The sequence below is a fragment of the Myxocyprinus asiaticus genome, chromosome 40, assembly GCF_019703515.2.
Source record: "Myxocyprinus asiaticus isolate MX2 ecotype Aquarium Trade chromosome 40, UBuf_Myxa_2, whole genome shotgun sequence".
In the NCBI taxonomy this organism is placed as follows: Eukaryota; Metazoa; Chordata; class Actinopteri; order Cypriniformes; family Catostomidae; genus Myxocyprinus; species Myxocyprinus asiaticus.
This window is the reverse complement of record NC_059383.1, coordinates 8,466,786-8,483,998: the sequence shown is the minus strand read 5'-3', so window position 1 is coordinate 8,483,998 and position 17,213 is coordinate 8,466,786. Positions and strand designations below refer to the sequence as shown.

At 38.6% G+C, this 17,213-nt stretch overlaps 1 protein-coding gene across 2 annotated transcripts in view; it reads right to left on the bottom strand.

Annotated features, from left to right (window-relative positions):
• Positions 1-14,214, bottom strand: part of LOC127430416 (gamma-aminobutyric acid receptor subunit beta-4) — a 115,513-nt gene extending 101,299 nt beyond the window's left edge. For both annotated transcript variants that reach the window (XM_051680163.1, XM_051680164.1), the window contains exons 1-2: positions 14,101-14,214; positions 12,226-12,320 (exon numbers count right to left, since the gene is read on the bottom strand). In XM_051680163.1, the coding sequence (XP_051536123.1) occupies positions 12,226-12,320; positions 14,101-14,198 (193 nt within the window). In that variant the 5' untranslated portion in view covers positions 14,199-14,214. The remainder of the gene's footprint in view (positions 1-12,225; positions 12,321-14,100) is intronic.
• Positions 14,215-17,213: the final 2,999 nt, after the last annotated feature.

The following is a 17,213-nucleotide window of genomic DNA, read 5'->3' as shown; positions in this document are numbered from 1 at the left end:
GTCAACAGAGAATGGCCAGACTGGTTTGAACTGACAAAGTCTACAGTAACTCAGATAAGCGCTCTGTACAATTGTGGTGAGAAGAATAACATCTCAGAATGCTATTCTGAGATGCTAGTTGGCAATGTTTTGGCAGCACGAGGGGGACCTACACAATATTAGGCAGGTGGTTTTAATATTGCGGCTGAGTGGTGTAATTGCTTAATTTTCAGCTTGGTGGAGTTTAACCTTTTAATGAGTGGGGTCTAAATTCCCCTGCAGTACCCCCTAGGGTGAGTTATTTCTGCACGTGACACTGCACAGCCAGTAGAGGTGGGCAGAGTGTAGATGAGTATTTTTTATTTTAATTTTTTATTTCTTGTCATTCCAAAAAAATAAAATACTGTAATAAACGTGAACAAATGGGCTTATTTTATTTATTTTGTTTAAATATAGCTATAAAAAAATAAACAAACAAATAATATCAGCAGTCCGGTTTGCCTATGCACTGTTTGACATCTCAGACAGTGTGTGTGTGTCTGTGATAAGTGCTAATGTAAACAGACAATGTGTTCACTTTGAGAATAAGAGTTTTAAACTGTTATTGTGGTGCTTTTGTGATAGTTTAGCTGCCTGTTTCAGAAAACAATCGTATTATATGCCTGAAAAGACTGTTTTTTGAGTTGCTGTTTTTGCGAATGAAAACCGCATATGCACTTAATAAGCAGATGTGGCTGCGTGCATGGGAAGATCACATTTAGATATGATGGCTGTGCATATACAAGCTGTGAACTGTTATCGTGGTACTTTGGTGACAATTTGGCAGTTTGTTACATAAAATAAACGTACTATGTGCTTGAAAACACTCTTTGAGGAGCTGTTTGTGTGACGAATTACACACAAACAAATGACAAATGGTGCGGGAAAGTTAGGTGGTGAATTTTGTATGGAAGAAAAAGAATTGAGTTAGACTTACCAAACATATATCAGCGGTGTGCTGATTTAGAATGAAAAAATTAAAAGATTGAAGAGAATGATCAATAAATTATTAACAATTAACTGCCGTTTAAGCGTTTGAGTGGTGCTTACGTCCACAAATTCAGAAATTTTTTCACTAATGTAAAAATACGAAGGAAGTTTTCATATTTTCATGTTTTCCCCCCATGATGCTGATAGAGGTCTAGGCCCTTAATCAATGACAGACTTGCGATTTGCGATGTGAAGTTATAAAAACATGCAAACATACATCCAAATTCTTCTTTAGATTTGAAGTAGAATCCTTTGCAGTTAAAAAGATATTAACTTTTGGAAGGCAGAGTTTACATTGCACAGTGATGTTTTCACCCCATGTCTTCTTAAAAATGAAATTATCTCTATAGATCCAGTGGTTAAATGCTAAGGTAGACCGCTCCATCTTCACATAACTGGCTAGTAGCGATTATCAGTTCTGAGTGCAATACACACAACCCTCCCCCTCTCTTTCGAAAACACTCGAAAACTTACCAGATGTATATCAGCGGTGTGCTAATTTAGAATTAAAAATGTAAAAGATTGAAAAAAGAGAATGATTAGGATGATCAATAAATTATTAACAATTTAGTGCCGTTGCCTTGTGTGGCAAGGAGGAGGGTGGGGCCAGGCTGTGATGACGCACGCCCGGCCCCTAATCAGGCTAATCAAGCCCATGAGAGGGATAAAGGCGGCCGGAGGCGGCAGTTCGGGAGAGAGAGAGCTACAGGCAGCTGCCCTGTATGCGTTTGTGTTTATGTTTTGTCTTCATGTTTTAATTTATCATTAAACATTATTTTGATGGTTCGTCCCGTTCCCGCCTCCTCCTTTCCTTTTACCCCGTTACACCTTGTTAATATGTAATCATGAAATCTACAAAAAAGTAACTGTGGTCCGATAATGAGTATTTTAAAATGTAATGTAATCCAATTACAAGTACTTGATTTTTTTTTTATTTTTTTTTTTTTTTTTTTTTTTATATAATCCGTTACTGCTCAGCACTGTGTAGGGAGCACTATTGTTTTTTTGTGGTTGTTGTTTTGTTTGATTTTCTGGCTTGCGCAGTTGCTGCCTATGATATGTGTGTCATTTCGGTCACTTCTGAGAGGTTCCAATATGGTTAGTATGCTGCCTTAGAGGGTAGCTGCCAATTTAGGCAGTAGACAGCAAGGCAGCTCACTATGTTTTGGAACAGAGCTCAATGTCCCAGTGACAGTCAAACTTTTCATGTCGTACAGGTTCCATATGAAGTCTTTGAAATATGAAACTAATATTAATCTCGTTACTATACCTATTTATTTATTTTTTTACATTTTTGTGTAAAGTGACATGGTTCCTTCAGAAATTTGTTTTTTTCATTTCACATTTGCTGTTATGACACTATCGGTTAGGTTTATGTTTAAGGTTTAAGAAAGGGAGGTAGGTATTGTTGATGTAAAGCTCAATAGCAGATTAAAAGAAAGGTTCAACCAAAAATTACAGTTCTCATCATTTACTCACCCTCATGCCATCCCAGATGTGTATGACTTTTTTCTTCAGCATAACACAAATTAAGATTTTTAGAAGAATTTCTCAGCTCTGTAGTTCCATAAAATGTAAGTGAATGGGTGCCAAAAATGTTGAAGCTCCAAAATTTACATCAGGGCAAAATAAAAGTGCTCCAGACGACTCTGGTGGTTAAATCAACATCTTCTGAAGTGATATGATAGGTGTGGGTGAGAAACAGATCAATATTTAAGTCCTTTTACTTTCACTTTCTGCTTCTTCTGTTTTTGGTGATTCACATTCTTTGTGCATATCGCAAACAAGTGAAGTGCAGTGAAAACAAAACAACAAATCTGAAAACACAACAGCAAATCCAAAGACAAAATAACAATTCAGAAACACATCAACAAATCATAAAACACAACGGCAAATCAGGTAAAAAAAAGAGCAAATCAGAAAACACAACACCAAATCTAGAAACAAATCAAGTTAGAAAACACAACAGCAATTCAGTCAAAATGGAAAGGGTAGGTTCCATAGCTTCTCACCTGATTGGCTGTGTGAATGAGGCCTAGTCCTTTCTACAGGACTGGTTCACTGATTATATCAAAATCCATGCCAAAAGATCACTGACTGAAAAACTAAATCATTTGGAGTGTTTTCTCTCTCGGGAAAAAAGTAACAGGAAACGTTATAACAGAGAGTAAAAACAGCGAGCAGGAAAATGTAGTTTTAGGTACAATGTTCATCTATGGCAGGGGTACTCAACGGCAGACTCTAAATCTTGGCTAAGTGATTGTGTAAGCATACATGTATACACGAGTGGAGCGGGAATAAAGCACATTCAGCACTGTACAATTTATTCCCACTCTGCGAGCGTTGCCTCTCTTCCTGCTGTAGACATGAGGCGCCGTATAAAGCCTCATTTACTGTATGTACGAGTTGCAGGTGTGGTTATTTCAACATCAAAAACATTAACATCAACAACATTAACGTGACGCCTTTAGAATGTAATGTTTTATTCCCTGCCTAAATTTAGCTTTATTAATCAGCATGTTACGAGCATTTCATAATAAATAATAAAAAATAAAAAACATTAAAATAATTTAGTTCTAATTTTGTTCTAATTTTGAGAAAATTAGATGTCATCATCATCATCATCATAGATGGCAAAGAAAGCATTTTTATACTTATTATGCAAACAGTATTTTAATGCTTCACTCTTGTTATGTAAATTGTTTGTTTGTTGTAAATAGATTCTCACTTTTAAGGAAAATATAAAAATGGTCCATTCAGACTTTTACATTTTTATAAATGTTCTCTCTGGGAAGGAAATGTAGAGACTGGACCTCTTGGAACTTTAATTGAGTACCCCTGATCAATGGTCTCATGGTTCATATAGTGCGTAAGGGATCATCTTAAAGTACACAAACTGCGCTAAAACATTGGTGGCGCTCAAGCGTTCATTCAACTTGCGTGTTGTAACTTAAAAAACACTGTTGTTTTAAATATATACTGTGTATATATATATATATATATATATATATATATATATATATATATATATATATATATATATACATACACACACAATTTCCAAGTATATCTAATTATATGGATACAGTATTCAATTGTATTAGAAAAAAAAAAAAAAAACACCACCAAAATTCATCAAGATGTCATTTTAACATTACAAAGGTTGTAGCAGTGGTGTAAATGACTAACTTACATTTTTGTATTATTATTATTATTATTATTATTACTATTAAAAAAATAATTGAATATATGTATAATTCCACATGCTGGGAAAATCTCACCTAGAGTAAGTCAGCATATCTAATAGCAGCTTTCTACAACCTTTACAATATGAAAATAATATCTTTTCAGCAATATTTTTTCTAAAATAATAGAACACTACTTATAATTGGACATGCTGGCTTCAAATGTAGAAAGTGAGCCATCACGCCAGCAGTCTACTGCAACCTTCAGAATGTGAAAATGCTTTTTTAATAACCGTGTTTGTTATGTTAGAATATGCAAGTCAGTTGAATGAATGAATGCTTTGGACACCGCCATTTTAGCGCAATTTGTGGAATTGTTAGACGGCCCCTTACACACCGTAGATGAACATTGTTCCTAAAACATTTCCCGCTCGCTGGTTTTGCTCTCTGTGTTATAAAGTGTCTCATTACTGTTTTACTGATTGACAAACCACTCACAATTTTCAGTAACTGAGCATTTGGAATGAATTTTGAAATAATCACACAAGTGGGCAGAGAACCAGTCCAGAGGAAAGGAGGTATTCTCCACACAGCCAATCAGGTGAGAAGCTATGGTACCTACCCTTTCTGTTTCTAATGAATTGCTATTGTGTTTTCTGTCTTGTCGCTGTGTTTTATAACTTGCTGTTTTGTTTCTGGATTTGGTGTTGTGTTTTCTGATTTGCTCTTTTGTTTTCTGATTTGCTGTTGTGTTTTATGATTTGATTATGTGTTTCTGAATTGTTATTTTGTCTTTGGATTTGCCGTTGTGTTTTAAGATTTGTTATTTTGTTTTGCACTTCACGGCCACCGTAGTTTCTCACCCACACCCATCATATCCTGTCTGAATACATGGATTTAACAATTGGATTACTTTTATGCTCCCTTTATGTGGATTTTGGAGGTTCAAAGTTCTGGTCACCATTCACTTACATTGTAATAGTGTTCTGCAGAAGAAAGAAAGTCACCAACATCTGGGATGCCAGGAGGGTGAGTGTAGGGTTTCGGCACCACTGTAACAGTATAAGGAAGGGCAAGGAGGAGGCGGGAACCAGCTGAACAGTCAACGTAAAATTTAATGATATAAATGAACTTAAACATAAACATAAGGACAACATAAAACATAAGGACACAGACACACACTTGCTCGCCAGCTCCCGGATGCGCTGTCGCCCGGTCCTTATCCGCTCCACCGCCTCTGGCGGATGCCAGCTCGCTCCTCTCCCGGCGGATGGCAGTGAGCCCTCTGACCCTTGGTGGACGGAACTGCTCCTCCCCTTCTCGGCGGATGGCAACAGTTCCTCCGGCTCTCAGCTGGCGGCAGCGACCCCTCCGTCCCCAGGCAGACGACCATGGCTGCTCCCCTGGGGGATGGCAGCGGCGAGGGCTCCATAACAGCGCATCCCTCCTCCCTCCAGGGTTTCGCCACCACTGTAGGGTTTTGGCACCACTGTAACAGTATAAGGATTGGCAAAGAGGAGGCGGGAACCAGCTGACCAGTCAACGTAAAATGTAATGATAGAAATTAACTTAAAACAACATAAAACATAAGGACATAGACACACATGCAGCGTGGCCACGTGAGTCTCTCTCTCTCTTGAACTGGCATATCCAGCTCCCCTTTATCTCGCTCTCCCACTGATCCCAGCCACGCCCTCCTCCTCATCACAGTGAGTAAATCATGAGAGAATTTTCATTTTTGGGTGAACTATCCCTTTAACCTTAAAAACCTCACCTGATTGGGAGAACATTTAACTCACTTTTAGCACCACTCAGTGGACATTTCAAAACTGCTGTGACACAAGTAAGAAGCCACGTAATATCATTTTACAAAAATGTTGCCACAATCACATAATTTTCACATAATACAATTTTCACATGATAATCACACAAATCAATTAGCATCATATGCAGTCCCTTTCTGTGAATGCATCAATATTTGAATATTCTGTACCTGTCAGCACAATTCAATTGAGCCAAAGCCTCCAACAGGTTTGAGTTCTGCTCAGGTAGGTTTCCTTCTCAGAACACACATCCATGGGCTATTTGTCAAAAGATGGAGCCAAAGCCAATAAACCATAATGCAAGCACGAAAGGCAGCAGAGTCAATTGTAAAGTAAGGCTGAAAAAATGACTCATCATCTGTTTCTGCTGAAACAATGAACACAGTACTGGTTAGAGACTCACAAAACAAGCTATAAAGCAATGTTTCTGTGTAACAGATGCTAGAATCTGAAGAATGTGCTTTTCAAACTTGCATTGTCATATACAGGTTAGTCTCAAATGGTGGCCCATGGACCACCTACTGTACACTCCGTTCACTAATCGTGTGATGGATATTGCATGCAAAACTGGAAAGTTCTTGTGAAAATCACAGGCTTCAATTAGATTGTCCAATTGCAATGTGACTTCCAAGGGTTGCTCTGTGAGTTTTTTTTTATTTATTTATTTATTTTATTTAAAACCCCATAGAGCAGTAACTTTAAAAGCATCATCTGTTTGGGAGAGTCTATCCAAACATACGAAAACATATGTAGAGGAAAACCACACTTTTTGTACGAATATCAACACAATGATTTCATGTTGTGTGTGTGAATGCATGTCTGCATGTATACTGTACATGCTTGTATAAGCAGGCTTTGCCTTCATGTGTGTGGTGTGGCGTTAAGAATGCATGCACACACACACGCAAAAACACTAGGACCAAACCCAGCGGCTATCCCTCCAGCTGGCCAAAGAGATGGAGCACTGTCAGAGCGGCCTGGTTTCCCGACCGCCTAACTGGACTCTTTCTTTCTCTCCGTTTCTCTGCCCTTCCTCTCTCCCTCCCTGGCTGGCTGAGCTCTGTTCTGGGTGCAATTAAAATGCACGGTGCTCCTGAAGCTGAAGTCGGTCAGCAGTTGTGTCATGTGAGTTGGGCTCTGACTGATGATGGAATTATAAGAGTGTGATAGACTACAGTTCCCTGGCCTGCATCAGAGCGGATGCTGCTCCGGCTACAAGTGTGCAGCGCTGCAGGACAACTGACCTCACATCAGTGCTCTGTGGAGGGGCCATCACTGCTGATCGAGCGACGAGCCAGTGCAGTAAATAGAAAAGAAATAAACATTGCGTCTATATGCCAATTGTTCAAATGGTGGATGGAGAGAACAAAGAATGAGTTAATTCAGGGCGATCTCATTAGTATGCGTAGGTATTCGTAAGTAACATACACATATATTTTTGTAAGTTTGGACAGACACTAAAATGTGACACAAAATCAACATATTGACAGCATCTAACACATAATTGCTTTTATGTATGCATGCATGCTTTAGAGATGTATAAATCTTTACAAACTCTTTAATGACTGGTGGGAACAGAAATTCCTGAACCATAATCACATAGCAGAACTCTTATTGATCATAAAATGATGGAGAAATATTCTTAATGGCAAATTTATTTATAAATCAAATCCAGATGGAATTTAAAATTGTCAGGTAATCTGAACTCTTTGTTCACTGAAAAAAAAATTTAATCTAAAAATGCATGTGGTAACATATAAATTAAAGGAATATAAGCTAAATCAACAGCATTTTGACATAATGTTTATTACCACAAAAAATAATTTAGACTCATCCCTCCTTTTCTTTAAAAAATGGCAAAAATGTAGGTTACAGTGAGGCACTTACAATGGAAGCGAATGGGGCCCATTTTTGGAGGGTTTAAAAAAAATTGTGAAGCTTAAAATTTTTTAAAAGCATTCCATTAATTGTTCTGTTAAAACTTGTGTATTATTTGAGCTGTAAAGTTGTTTAAATTGTTGTTTTAGGGTTTTAGGGTTTACGCTGTCATGTTGCCATGGTAACAGAGTTCTTAAAAATTAGTGGTGGATCGATATGTCGCAGAGGCCGATAAATCGGCCAGTATTCTCTCTTTTTTAATTATCAGCAACGGCCGATGTTTGGCCGATTTTTTTCTTGAGGGTGCCGAAAATTGCCTGCTTGCATGTGCAGCGACTGAGACATGTAAACGACCAGTCATGGTTTGTTTTGTTCTTACGTGCCATCTTGTTATTACAATAATAGACCGACGTGCAACACAGTGTCATTTAAACGGTCCGCATATCAGAGCCGCAGCAGACGCGTTTGAGCTCATAATGTTAAAGTGCTCACCTGTTTCATTCTCCCTCTCTCTCCTCAACAGTTCCCTGTAACTTTTAACTATCTTGTCTAATGATAAAAAGGCAAATATCAATAAAAAATTATATCATATACCATTTGCAAATATGCACATATGTCGTTTAAACAGATGTAATAAACAAACCTCACACAACTTCAGCAGATCCAGCATCCTGTGGAGCGCTCATAAATCTTCCTCTAAAGCACGTATTCTATCAACCTCAACAGTTCCCTATAACTTTTCTAATGATAAAAGGCAAATATCAATAAAACTTCGATTATATACCATCTGTAAATATGCAGATATCTCGTTTAAAAAGATGTCATTCACGAACCTCATGAAATTCCAGTGTTTTCTTCCCGTCGAGCGCTCATCTAATATCTTCCTCTGAAGCGTGTATTCTATCAGCCAGAATCAAAACTTCAGGATCAGGATCAAAAGTTCCTCTGATTCACAAATCATGATGGTCAGTGGTCACAATCCAAGCAGGCTATCCAGGCTGTTTAAACTGTCAGGAGATTGCTGCTGCTCAATGGATCCACTGAGACTGTGAGTGCAACCAAAGTCTTGGTTTGGAATGCTCTCGGGAGGCTATTTCCAGTCATGACAAGGCAGCTCCTATCTACTTGAATGGGGAAAGACCGAAATCTCCAAAACGGTTGGTCAAGATTACGATCAAAGAACATATTTCAAATCAGCAGTAAAATCTGACAACACTGGTATCATAAATGGTGCTTCTTTACCTCAGATTATGCCTAACAAATGCAATTTTCCCATCTTATATAGCTAATGCGCATGCGCATTCTCAAGTTGATTGACAGGTGATGTCTGTATCTAAAAGGTGATTCGGTCTTTTAAATGTATGGTGGGACCTCCTATCTACATCCGTTGACTGTTGGTTGCAGTTTGGTATTCTAATTTCTCCCATTCATTTTAATAGAAGTGGCCCGTCTCTGCTAAATAGTCTCTGGTGCAACTTCAAGGTAAAAGCGCTTCACGTGTGCTGTAAGTAAATGTCTTATTCACTGTGCACTGTATGTACAATTGGTTTGATTCTGTATTTTTTTTAGTAATATATACATTTATATTAATATATAAACTCAGCAAAAACAGAAACGTCCTATCACTTTCAACTGCTTTTATTTTCAGCAAACTTAACATGTGTAAATATTTGTATGGACATAAAAAGTTTCAACAACTAAGACATGTGATTAACAGAAATGGAATAATGTGTCCCTGAACAAAGGGGGGGGGGGGGGGGGGGTCAAAATCAAAAGTAATTTGCCAGTTCTTGCTGTGAGATGTTACCCCACTCTTCCAACAAGACACTTGCAAGTTCCCGGACATTTCTGGGGGGAATGGCCCTAGCCCTCACCCTCCGATCCAACAGGTCCCAGACGTGCTCAATGGGATTGAGATCCGGGCTCTTCACTGGCCATGGCAGAACACTGACATTCCTGTCTTGCAGGAAATCACACACAGAACGAGCAGTATGGCTGGCATGAGCCTGCAAGTAGGGTACCACATGAGGGTGGAGGATGTCTTCCCTGTAACTCACAGCGTTGAGATTGCCTGCAATGACAACAAGCTCAGTCCAATGATACTGTGACACACCTCCACCTCCAAATCGATCCCGCTCCAGAGTACAGGCCTCAGTGTAACACTCATTCCTTCGACGATAAACGCGAGTCCGACCATCACCCCTGGTGAGACAAAACCGTGGCTCGTCAGTGAAGAGCACTTTTTGCCAGTCCTGTCTGGTCCAGTGAAGGTGGGTTTGTGCCCATAGGCGAAGTTGTATCCGGTGAAATCTGGTAAAGACCTGCCTTACAACAGGCCTACAAGCCCTCAGTCCAACCTCTCTCAGCCTATTGCAGACAGTCTGAGCACTGATGGAGGGATTGTGCGTTCCTGGTGTAACTTGGGCAGTTGTTGTTGCCATCCTGTACCTGTCCCGCAGGTGTCATATTCGGATGTACTGATCATGTGCAGGTGTTGTTACACGTGGTCTGCCACTGCGAGGATGATCAGCTGTCCTTCCTGTCTCCCTGTAGTGCTGTCTTAGGCGTCTCACAGTACGGACATTTAAATGTATGCCTCCATGCAGCATGACTAAAGCATGTTCACGCAGATGAGCAGGGACCCTGGGCATCTTTCTTTTGGTGTTTTTCAGAGTCAGTAGAAAGGTCTCTTTAGTGTCCTAAGTTTTTTATAACTGTGACCTTAATTGCCTACCGTCTGTAAGCTGTTAGTGTCTTAATAACCGTTCCACAGGTGCATGTTCATTAATTGTTTATGGTTCATTGAACAAGCATGGAAAACATTGTTTAAACCCTTTACAATAAAGATCTGTAAAGTTATTTGGATTTTTACAAAATTATCTTTAAAAAAGTGTCCTTAAAATTTACATTATTGTCTTATGTATTTCTATATATACTTATATTTGTATGCACTTTTTATTTGTATTTTATTATTATTATTATTATTGTTATCTTGTCGTCCTGTATTGTTTGTGCACTGGAAGCTTCTGTCACCAAGAAAAATTCCTTGTATGTGGAAGCATACTTGGCAATAAAACTCATTCTGATTCTGATTCCAAAATGTGACTTCTAATGTGGACATGCCATCCATGGTTGCTGGACTACTGTGTGTACTGTTAATTCCTTCTTCCTAATATATTAACAACTTCTTCATGTGCAAAAAAATTACTAAAATTTGATGACTAAACAGAAATCAGGAGAAACTGCTATCTACCATTTAAAATACAATATTATTTTTTTAGATTCTTTTTTACAAAGTTAAAGTTTAGTGTGAAAATTGAGTAAATATAGTGATAAATAAGAGTTTATTCATTTTTTAGCAATTTTATGTTTATGTTATTTACTAAGTTAAACTGTGTGATATATTGGCATTGTATTGGCCTATTGCACACCCTGCTCTGTGGATCGGCATCGGCCATTTAAAAACCCATATCGATCGACCACTTTTAAAAATTGGATGTAACTTTACACAGAATAAGATAGTAAGTGATTTTATCACACTAAAATCATGTTAACATGCATATTGTTTTTGTCTTGTGGCTTTAGTGTATTGACTACAGTCATGAATAATACATAAATGACATCTGAATGGTGGGACACTGTAAATTGGACATGAATAACAAATAGGTCAAGGGTTGGTAGATAGATAGATAGATAGATAGATAGATAGATAGATAGATAGATAGATAGATAGATTGATCGATATACATTTTCCTCAACTTTGTCATTTGCAAAGCATCTAGTTGTCCTTCAACAATGTGTGCATGTGCAGAAATATACCATGAGACCATGAGCTGCAACCTAGAATTGTGTGCTCAGCCTTTCTAAAACATGTACACACACAACTTTTTTATTTGGGGGGGGGGGGGTACACATTGCAAAAGCACAAAGCAAAGCATTTCCATGAGAAAGAGTCCTTTGTTCTCTCTAAATACAGCCTAACCTTGAGTTCACACCACGAGGTGTTTCAACAGATTTTGAAAATGTCAACCTTCAAACACACTCACTTTTTGATAAGCCCAACTCTTGAAAAGAAACCATGCATAAGGAGTCTTGCACAATATTTTCCAAGGACCTACATTCAGAATTCTGTACATTGATGGCTGTCTGCATTACAACCAAACAATAAAGCATGAATGCTGTATATTTGTGTCTGAGATTCCACAACATTCCTAAACTGGGGATTTATGATCAGCTGCACAGTGAGGAACATACTAAATGGCCATATACAAATTCACCCTGGTCTATGAGGATATAAGCTAACTGAATTTTTAAGAAAGGATCAGGTGTACCTCCAAAGTCTGGCCGGAGACGGATGTCATACCCCTTCAGCAATTTGTCCACTGTCGTCTTGGCCACAGATATTCCGGTATTTCCGGTGGAGGTGCTGCAGAAGAGAGGATTGAAAGGGCTCTTTGATTGATATTCAGGGAAAATAAATATACAGTACAGCATGGTGCTGCTTTCCTAATTCAGGTGATTCTGTGGAGTCACATGTGATTGCTCATTAAACATTCTTTTGCAATGTTTTTTCTATTCATTCACACCTAAACTTTGCATGTTTTCTTCTTGCATACTTGGCGCAGTTGCCAAGAGAAATGGCAATCTCTAGATCAGTATACCCAGCACATAATCATTCACATAAATATGATTTAATTATTCATTTTCTCCAAGGTATAAAATGCTGATGCAAACACAATATCCACTGTTCCTTGAAGTTAACCTTAAAAAGAAACATTTAAAAAATGACAACACTTCATACTGTCATATTAAATCATATTGTCAGCAACAATAATGACTGCTGAACAACAGAGAATGGTCAGTACACCATGTAACTTTAATAACTAGCATGGCTGGTTTTATCAGGTACAAAAAAACAAGTCCAGAGCCAGGGTTTTCAACCGGGCCTCCGTGAAAGTACAGCCGGAAGTCCATGAATAAATTTGGACTTGGAATAAGAATTTCTTTAGATAGATAGATAGATAGATAGATAGATAGATAGATAGATAGATAGATAGATAGATAGATAGATAGATATGTGGTACATTCACAAAGACACAGAAAATGTAGATATATTCGGGGACCATGGGTTGGATGACAGTCTGGTTGGGGGGTCCCTGAGTCTGTAAAGGTTGAATACCTTTGGTCTGATTCTGTTTCTGATGACAAATAATTTGCACATGACAGCCTACCTGGCTTCAAACCTTTATACATATGAAATAGACAGTATTTTTTAGTACATCTCATCCAAGCACACTGAACCAAAATGAAAATAGCAAAAAGTCAAAATGGAAGACGTTGAGTTTTAGGCCAGTGCTGCTTGATTTCAGTGATTTCAATCATTCCGACATGAGTCTGCGGTCCAATCCCGTAAACTATAGGTACAAACAGCGATGATGAACACATAATTAGGCTTGTAATTTGGCATTCATCTTACAGGTGTTCTACAAAGTATATTGAGATGGAAATGATATGCGTATTAGTAAATGTCGGCCTTAACGGCTTCAAACCCACGTCGCATCTCAGTGATCACAAATGAACACATGTCTCTGACCACTGCTGACTGATAGGCGTCGTCGTTTTTATTTTTATTGGCTGAGCGATGGTGGATCTCCATGGATGCTCGACATGGTGGCATGGGTGGGGGTGGATTAGAAGAGCATCATTGATCAATTGCAAATGTATTGAGCGATATTTCACTCATCGCACCATTGCATCAAAAATATATAGGTTAGAGATCTCGGAAAACATGACTATGAGATTCAAAAAGCAGCTAACACTAACAGCTCTGCCGTGACCTGGTTTTATTGATAACAGGATACTGAGATGTCACTCAAAGCACAAGGCCGAGTTTATAGAGGGTATGATCAGAAAGAGTATGTTTAATTTTGGACTAATAATGCGAGCGTTTCACAAATGGACGCGAGGATGTTTTTCATGCACACACATGCGGGTACGCGCGCGCAGATGCACGCGCGCACACACACATACACACAAATCTCAAGTGTTTATTCTGGCAAAAAGAGAGAGAGAGAGAGAGAGAGAGAGAGATTCATCTGTGATGTCTCTTTAGATCTGAACAACATGTGGACTGATGTTTATGATCCAATATTTATAGTAAAAAACAAACAAACAAACAAAAACAAAACAAAACATAATTTTCTTACCTTTGTGCAAAGCAGACAAAGGACAACGCCGCCAAAGCAGAAACAATTCCACATAATTTGTCTTCTTGAGAACCCAACATTTCCACAAATCCTTTCATTCACTTTCAGTAATCCAACCGCCTCCAATGTGATTTTCAAAATTGATAATGATAAAAAAAAAAAAAAAAAAAAAAAAAGAATCCAACAGAATGAGATGGACGTAAAAGGCCAAACGAATGACTGAGATCAAACCACCAAAACACACACGTGTAATGGCCCTGAAAAAAAAAAAAAAAAAAAAAAAAAAAAAAAAAGGGTCTTAATTGGTCCCCAGCTGTTTTTTTTTTTTTTTTTTTTTTTCTTTCTTTCTTTTTTCTTTAGCTATGGAAATCCATGCAGGTCAGACACCCCCTCGATCAACACCAGAAGATCAGACATATCTCTTAGTTTCGACAGGACTTCTGGAAAAGTGCTGGATCTTCGTAGTCTTCAGGCAAACCATGGAGAAAAATACAGAAAGAAAAAGACAAAAATAAAAATAAAAAAAGGAAGAAAACCAGTCTTCTTTTACACCTGTCGTCGGAGTTTCCAGGTCCAAAGCAGTGGACCTGCCATGGCTCCAGTGATGTTCCTTCAAAGAGGAGGGGGATGCTCCACGGTATATGATATGTTTTATTTATTTTCCCCCCTCAGCTGTAAAGGTTGGGGGTGCGTAGAGGTGAAAGAAGGCAAAATGAAATCTGCATCCCCAATTGCTGATGCTCGAGATTTCCCTCTCAGAGTCACGGGGAGGAAAAATGCACATTTAAAGAAATGCAGCAGAGAATATCCGATGCAGACGCCAGAGCTTGAAGTCTACACTACAGCCGTGTAGGAAGAAGAACAAGAAGAAAAGCGCAGAGAAAAATGTAGATAACCGGTCCAAAAAAATAAATAAATAAATAAATAAAAAGAAAAAAGAAAAAAAAAAGAAAGAAAAAGAAAATGGTATGTATCTCAGTTAAATGGTTGGAATTGTCCAATATTTCTTTATCCTACTGGAAAAGCCCCTTTATCTCTCGATTGGAACACCGAGCATGTTCTTTCTCTTGTTTAAGAGAGGAACAGAAACGCACAAACGATGACACACACACGCACACTTCAATCGCAAAAATACCTCCAGGAACCTCGAAAATAATCACGAGCGCAACATAAATCTCCGGCTTACACGCTCGGATTTGAAAAGAAAAGAAAAGGACATGGTCCTTCGTTGAATGTGCTGATTGTTGAAAAAAGAAAAGCTAAAGCGAACTAAAGAGGAAAGGCAGTCTGTCCACGCGCTTGTCTCGCGGAGGAATGATGTCTGTACTTGTCGGCTCGCGCGCTGCAACCTATTAAAATGCTGCGAGTGTATCCCGGTGCATTTTTATACATTTCGACCTCTTAGCCACATTCTTCAGCTCAGGAGTACACGCAGTACGCTCACAAACACGAGCGTACAATCGCTAATGAATGCAAATAATTATGGATGGGAAAGCAATAGGTTTCAGTGGTGGTCCTTGCACATGCCAACCTGCACGTTACAATATCACATCAAGACATGCCCAAATCCTGGCTTAAATGTTTTTTGTCTAATAGGGGCACAATGCACAAACAGATAAGAAGTGTGAATTTCCCCCCATTTATTCTTGCACAGAAGATGAGGGATGCAGAAATCTATGGGCTGTTTTGTTGCTAGGCAACCCTGCGAGCGGTGATGCAGAGCCGTGGTGTTTGGATGGCACATTTAAAGGAGCTGAGGGCGTCTGTGTTGCATCTCCTGGACAGGAGGGCCAGTGGTATCCTCGGCCCCCAATCGACTGCTTTAACGGGGTGGCATGCTCTCTGATCATCCCCTCTGAAACGTGGGGGGCGTTGAAATGAAGGACATAGATAGACGGCCGTCACTATCTACGGTAGTTCAGCTACGCTTTACAAGATTAGATTAATGAGGCATTACAAGCCATATCAGTAACACCCCCTGACTCTATATCATATGTTTACTGAATGTAATGTGGAGTGGACATGAATGTGTGTTTGGCAGTGGTCAAGACAGTGTGAACATTGCATGAAATCTCAACGAGCGTCGAAGCTGAGAATGGGGTTAGTTCACCCAAAACATGAATATTTTGTTGTTATTTACTCACCACCAAGTTGATCCGAGCCAGTAGTATCATTTCTTTCTTCCATAAATCACTTAAGGAGATGTTAAGCAGAATGTCTGAGCTCCTCTTTTAAATACACAAAATTGGATGGTGATTCATACAACCAAGGTCCAAAAAGACCATAAAAGCACATTAAAAGTAAAATGAAATTGCTCCATGTGACTTGCGTGCTATACAATAGCTTTGTGAAAGGAACAGACTGAAATAGAACATGATTGTTTGGTAATCTTCCCCTTCGCCAGAGCTCAAAAATCTCACTCCATGCGGGATTCGAACCGGGGACTTCAGCATGGGAGGCAGGCGTGCTAACGAGGAGGCTAAAAGTTACAAATTCTAGTATCAGGTGCTAGTGTGCCTCTTAAGGCCAGGGGAGAAAGGTTTACACATACCGCACTGCTATCACATACCAGCTGGCTCCTGTTACACTTCTGTTCGATTAAGAAAAACACTGCCTTTGAACACATCATGGCATTGGTTCTCAAGTGTCATACGACCGATCACGACAACACATTTAAAATGTGACTAAAATAATGACTTAGATCTGTTACTAATTCAAATTCAAAAATATAACTTCAGAAGACTTGAACAATAACACAAAAGTAATGTCAACTATTTTTTATTATTATCTTTTTCTGTTTTGTGTGTTTTGAGCTTAGAAAAATAAATCATAATTTTTGTTCTTTGGAAAAAAGAATTTAGACATTCTGCCTAAGATTTGCTTTTGTGTCTCATGGAAGAAAGAAATGAATCCAGGGTTGAAACAACATGAGGGTGAGTAAATGATGATAAATGTTTCATTGTTGAATGAACTATTTCTTTAAGTCTTACTAGTGCTTTATCTGTCCCTACAAATGTAAATACAAGCTTAAAACGTACTTAATATATGCAATATTAGTTGTAATCTTATTACAAAGTAATTAGTTACTGTAATCTAAATAACTTTGTCAAAAG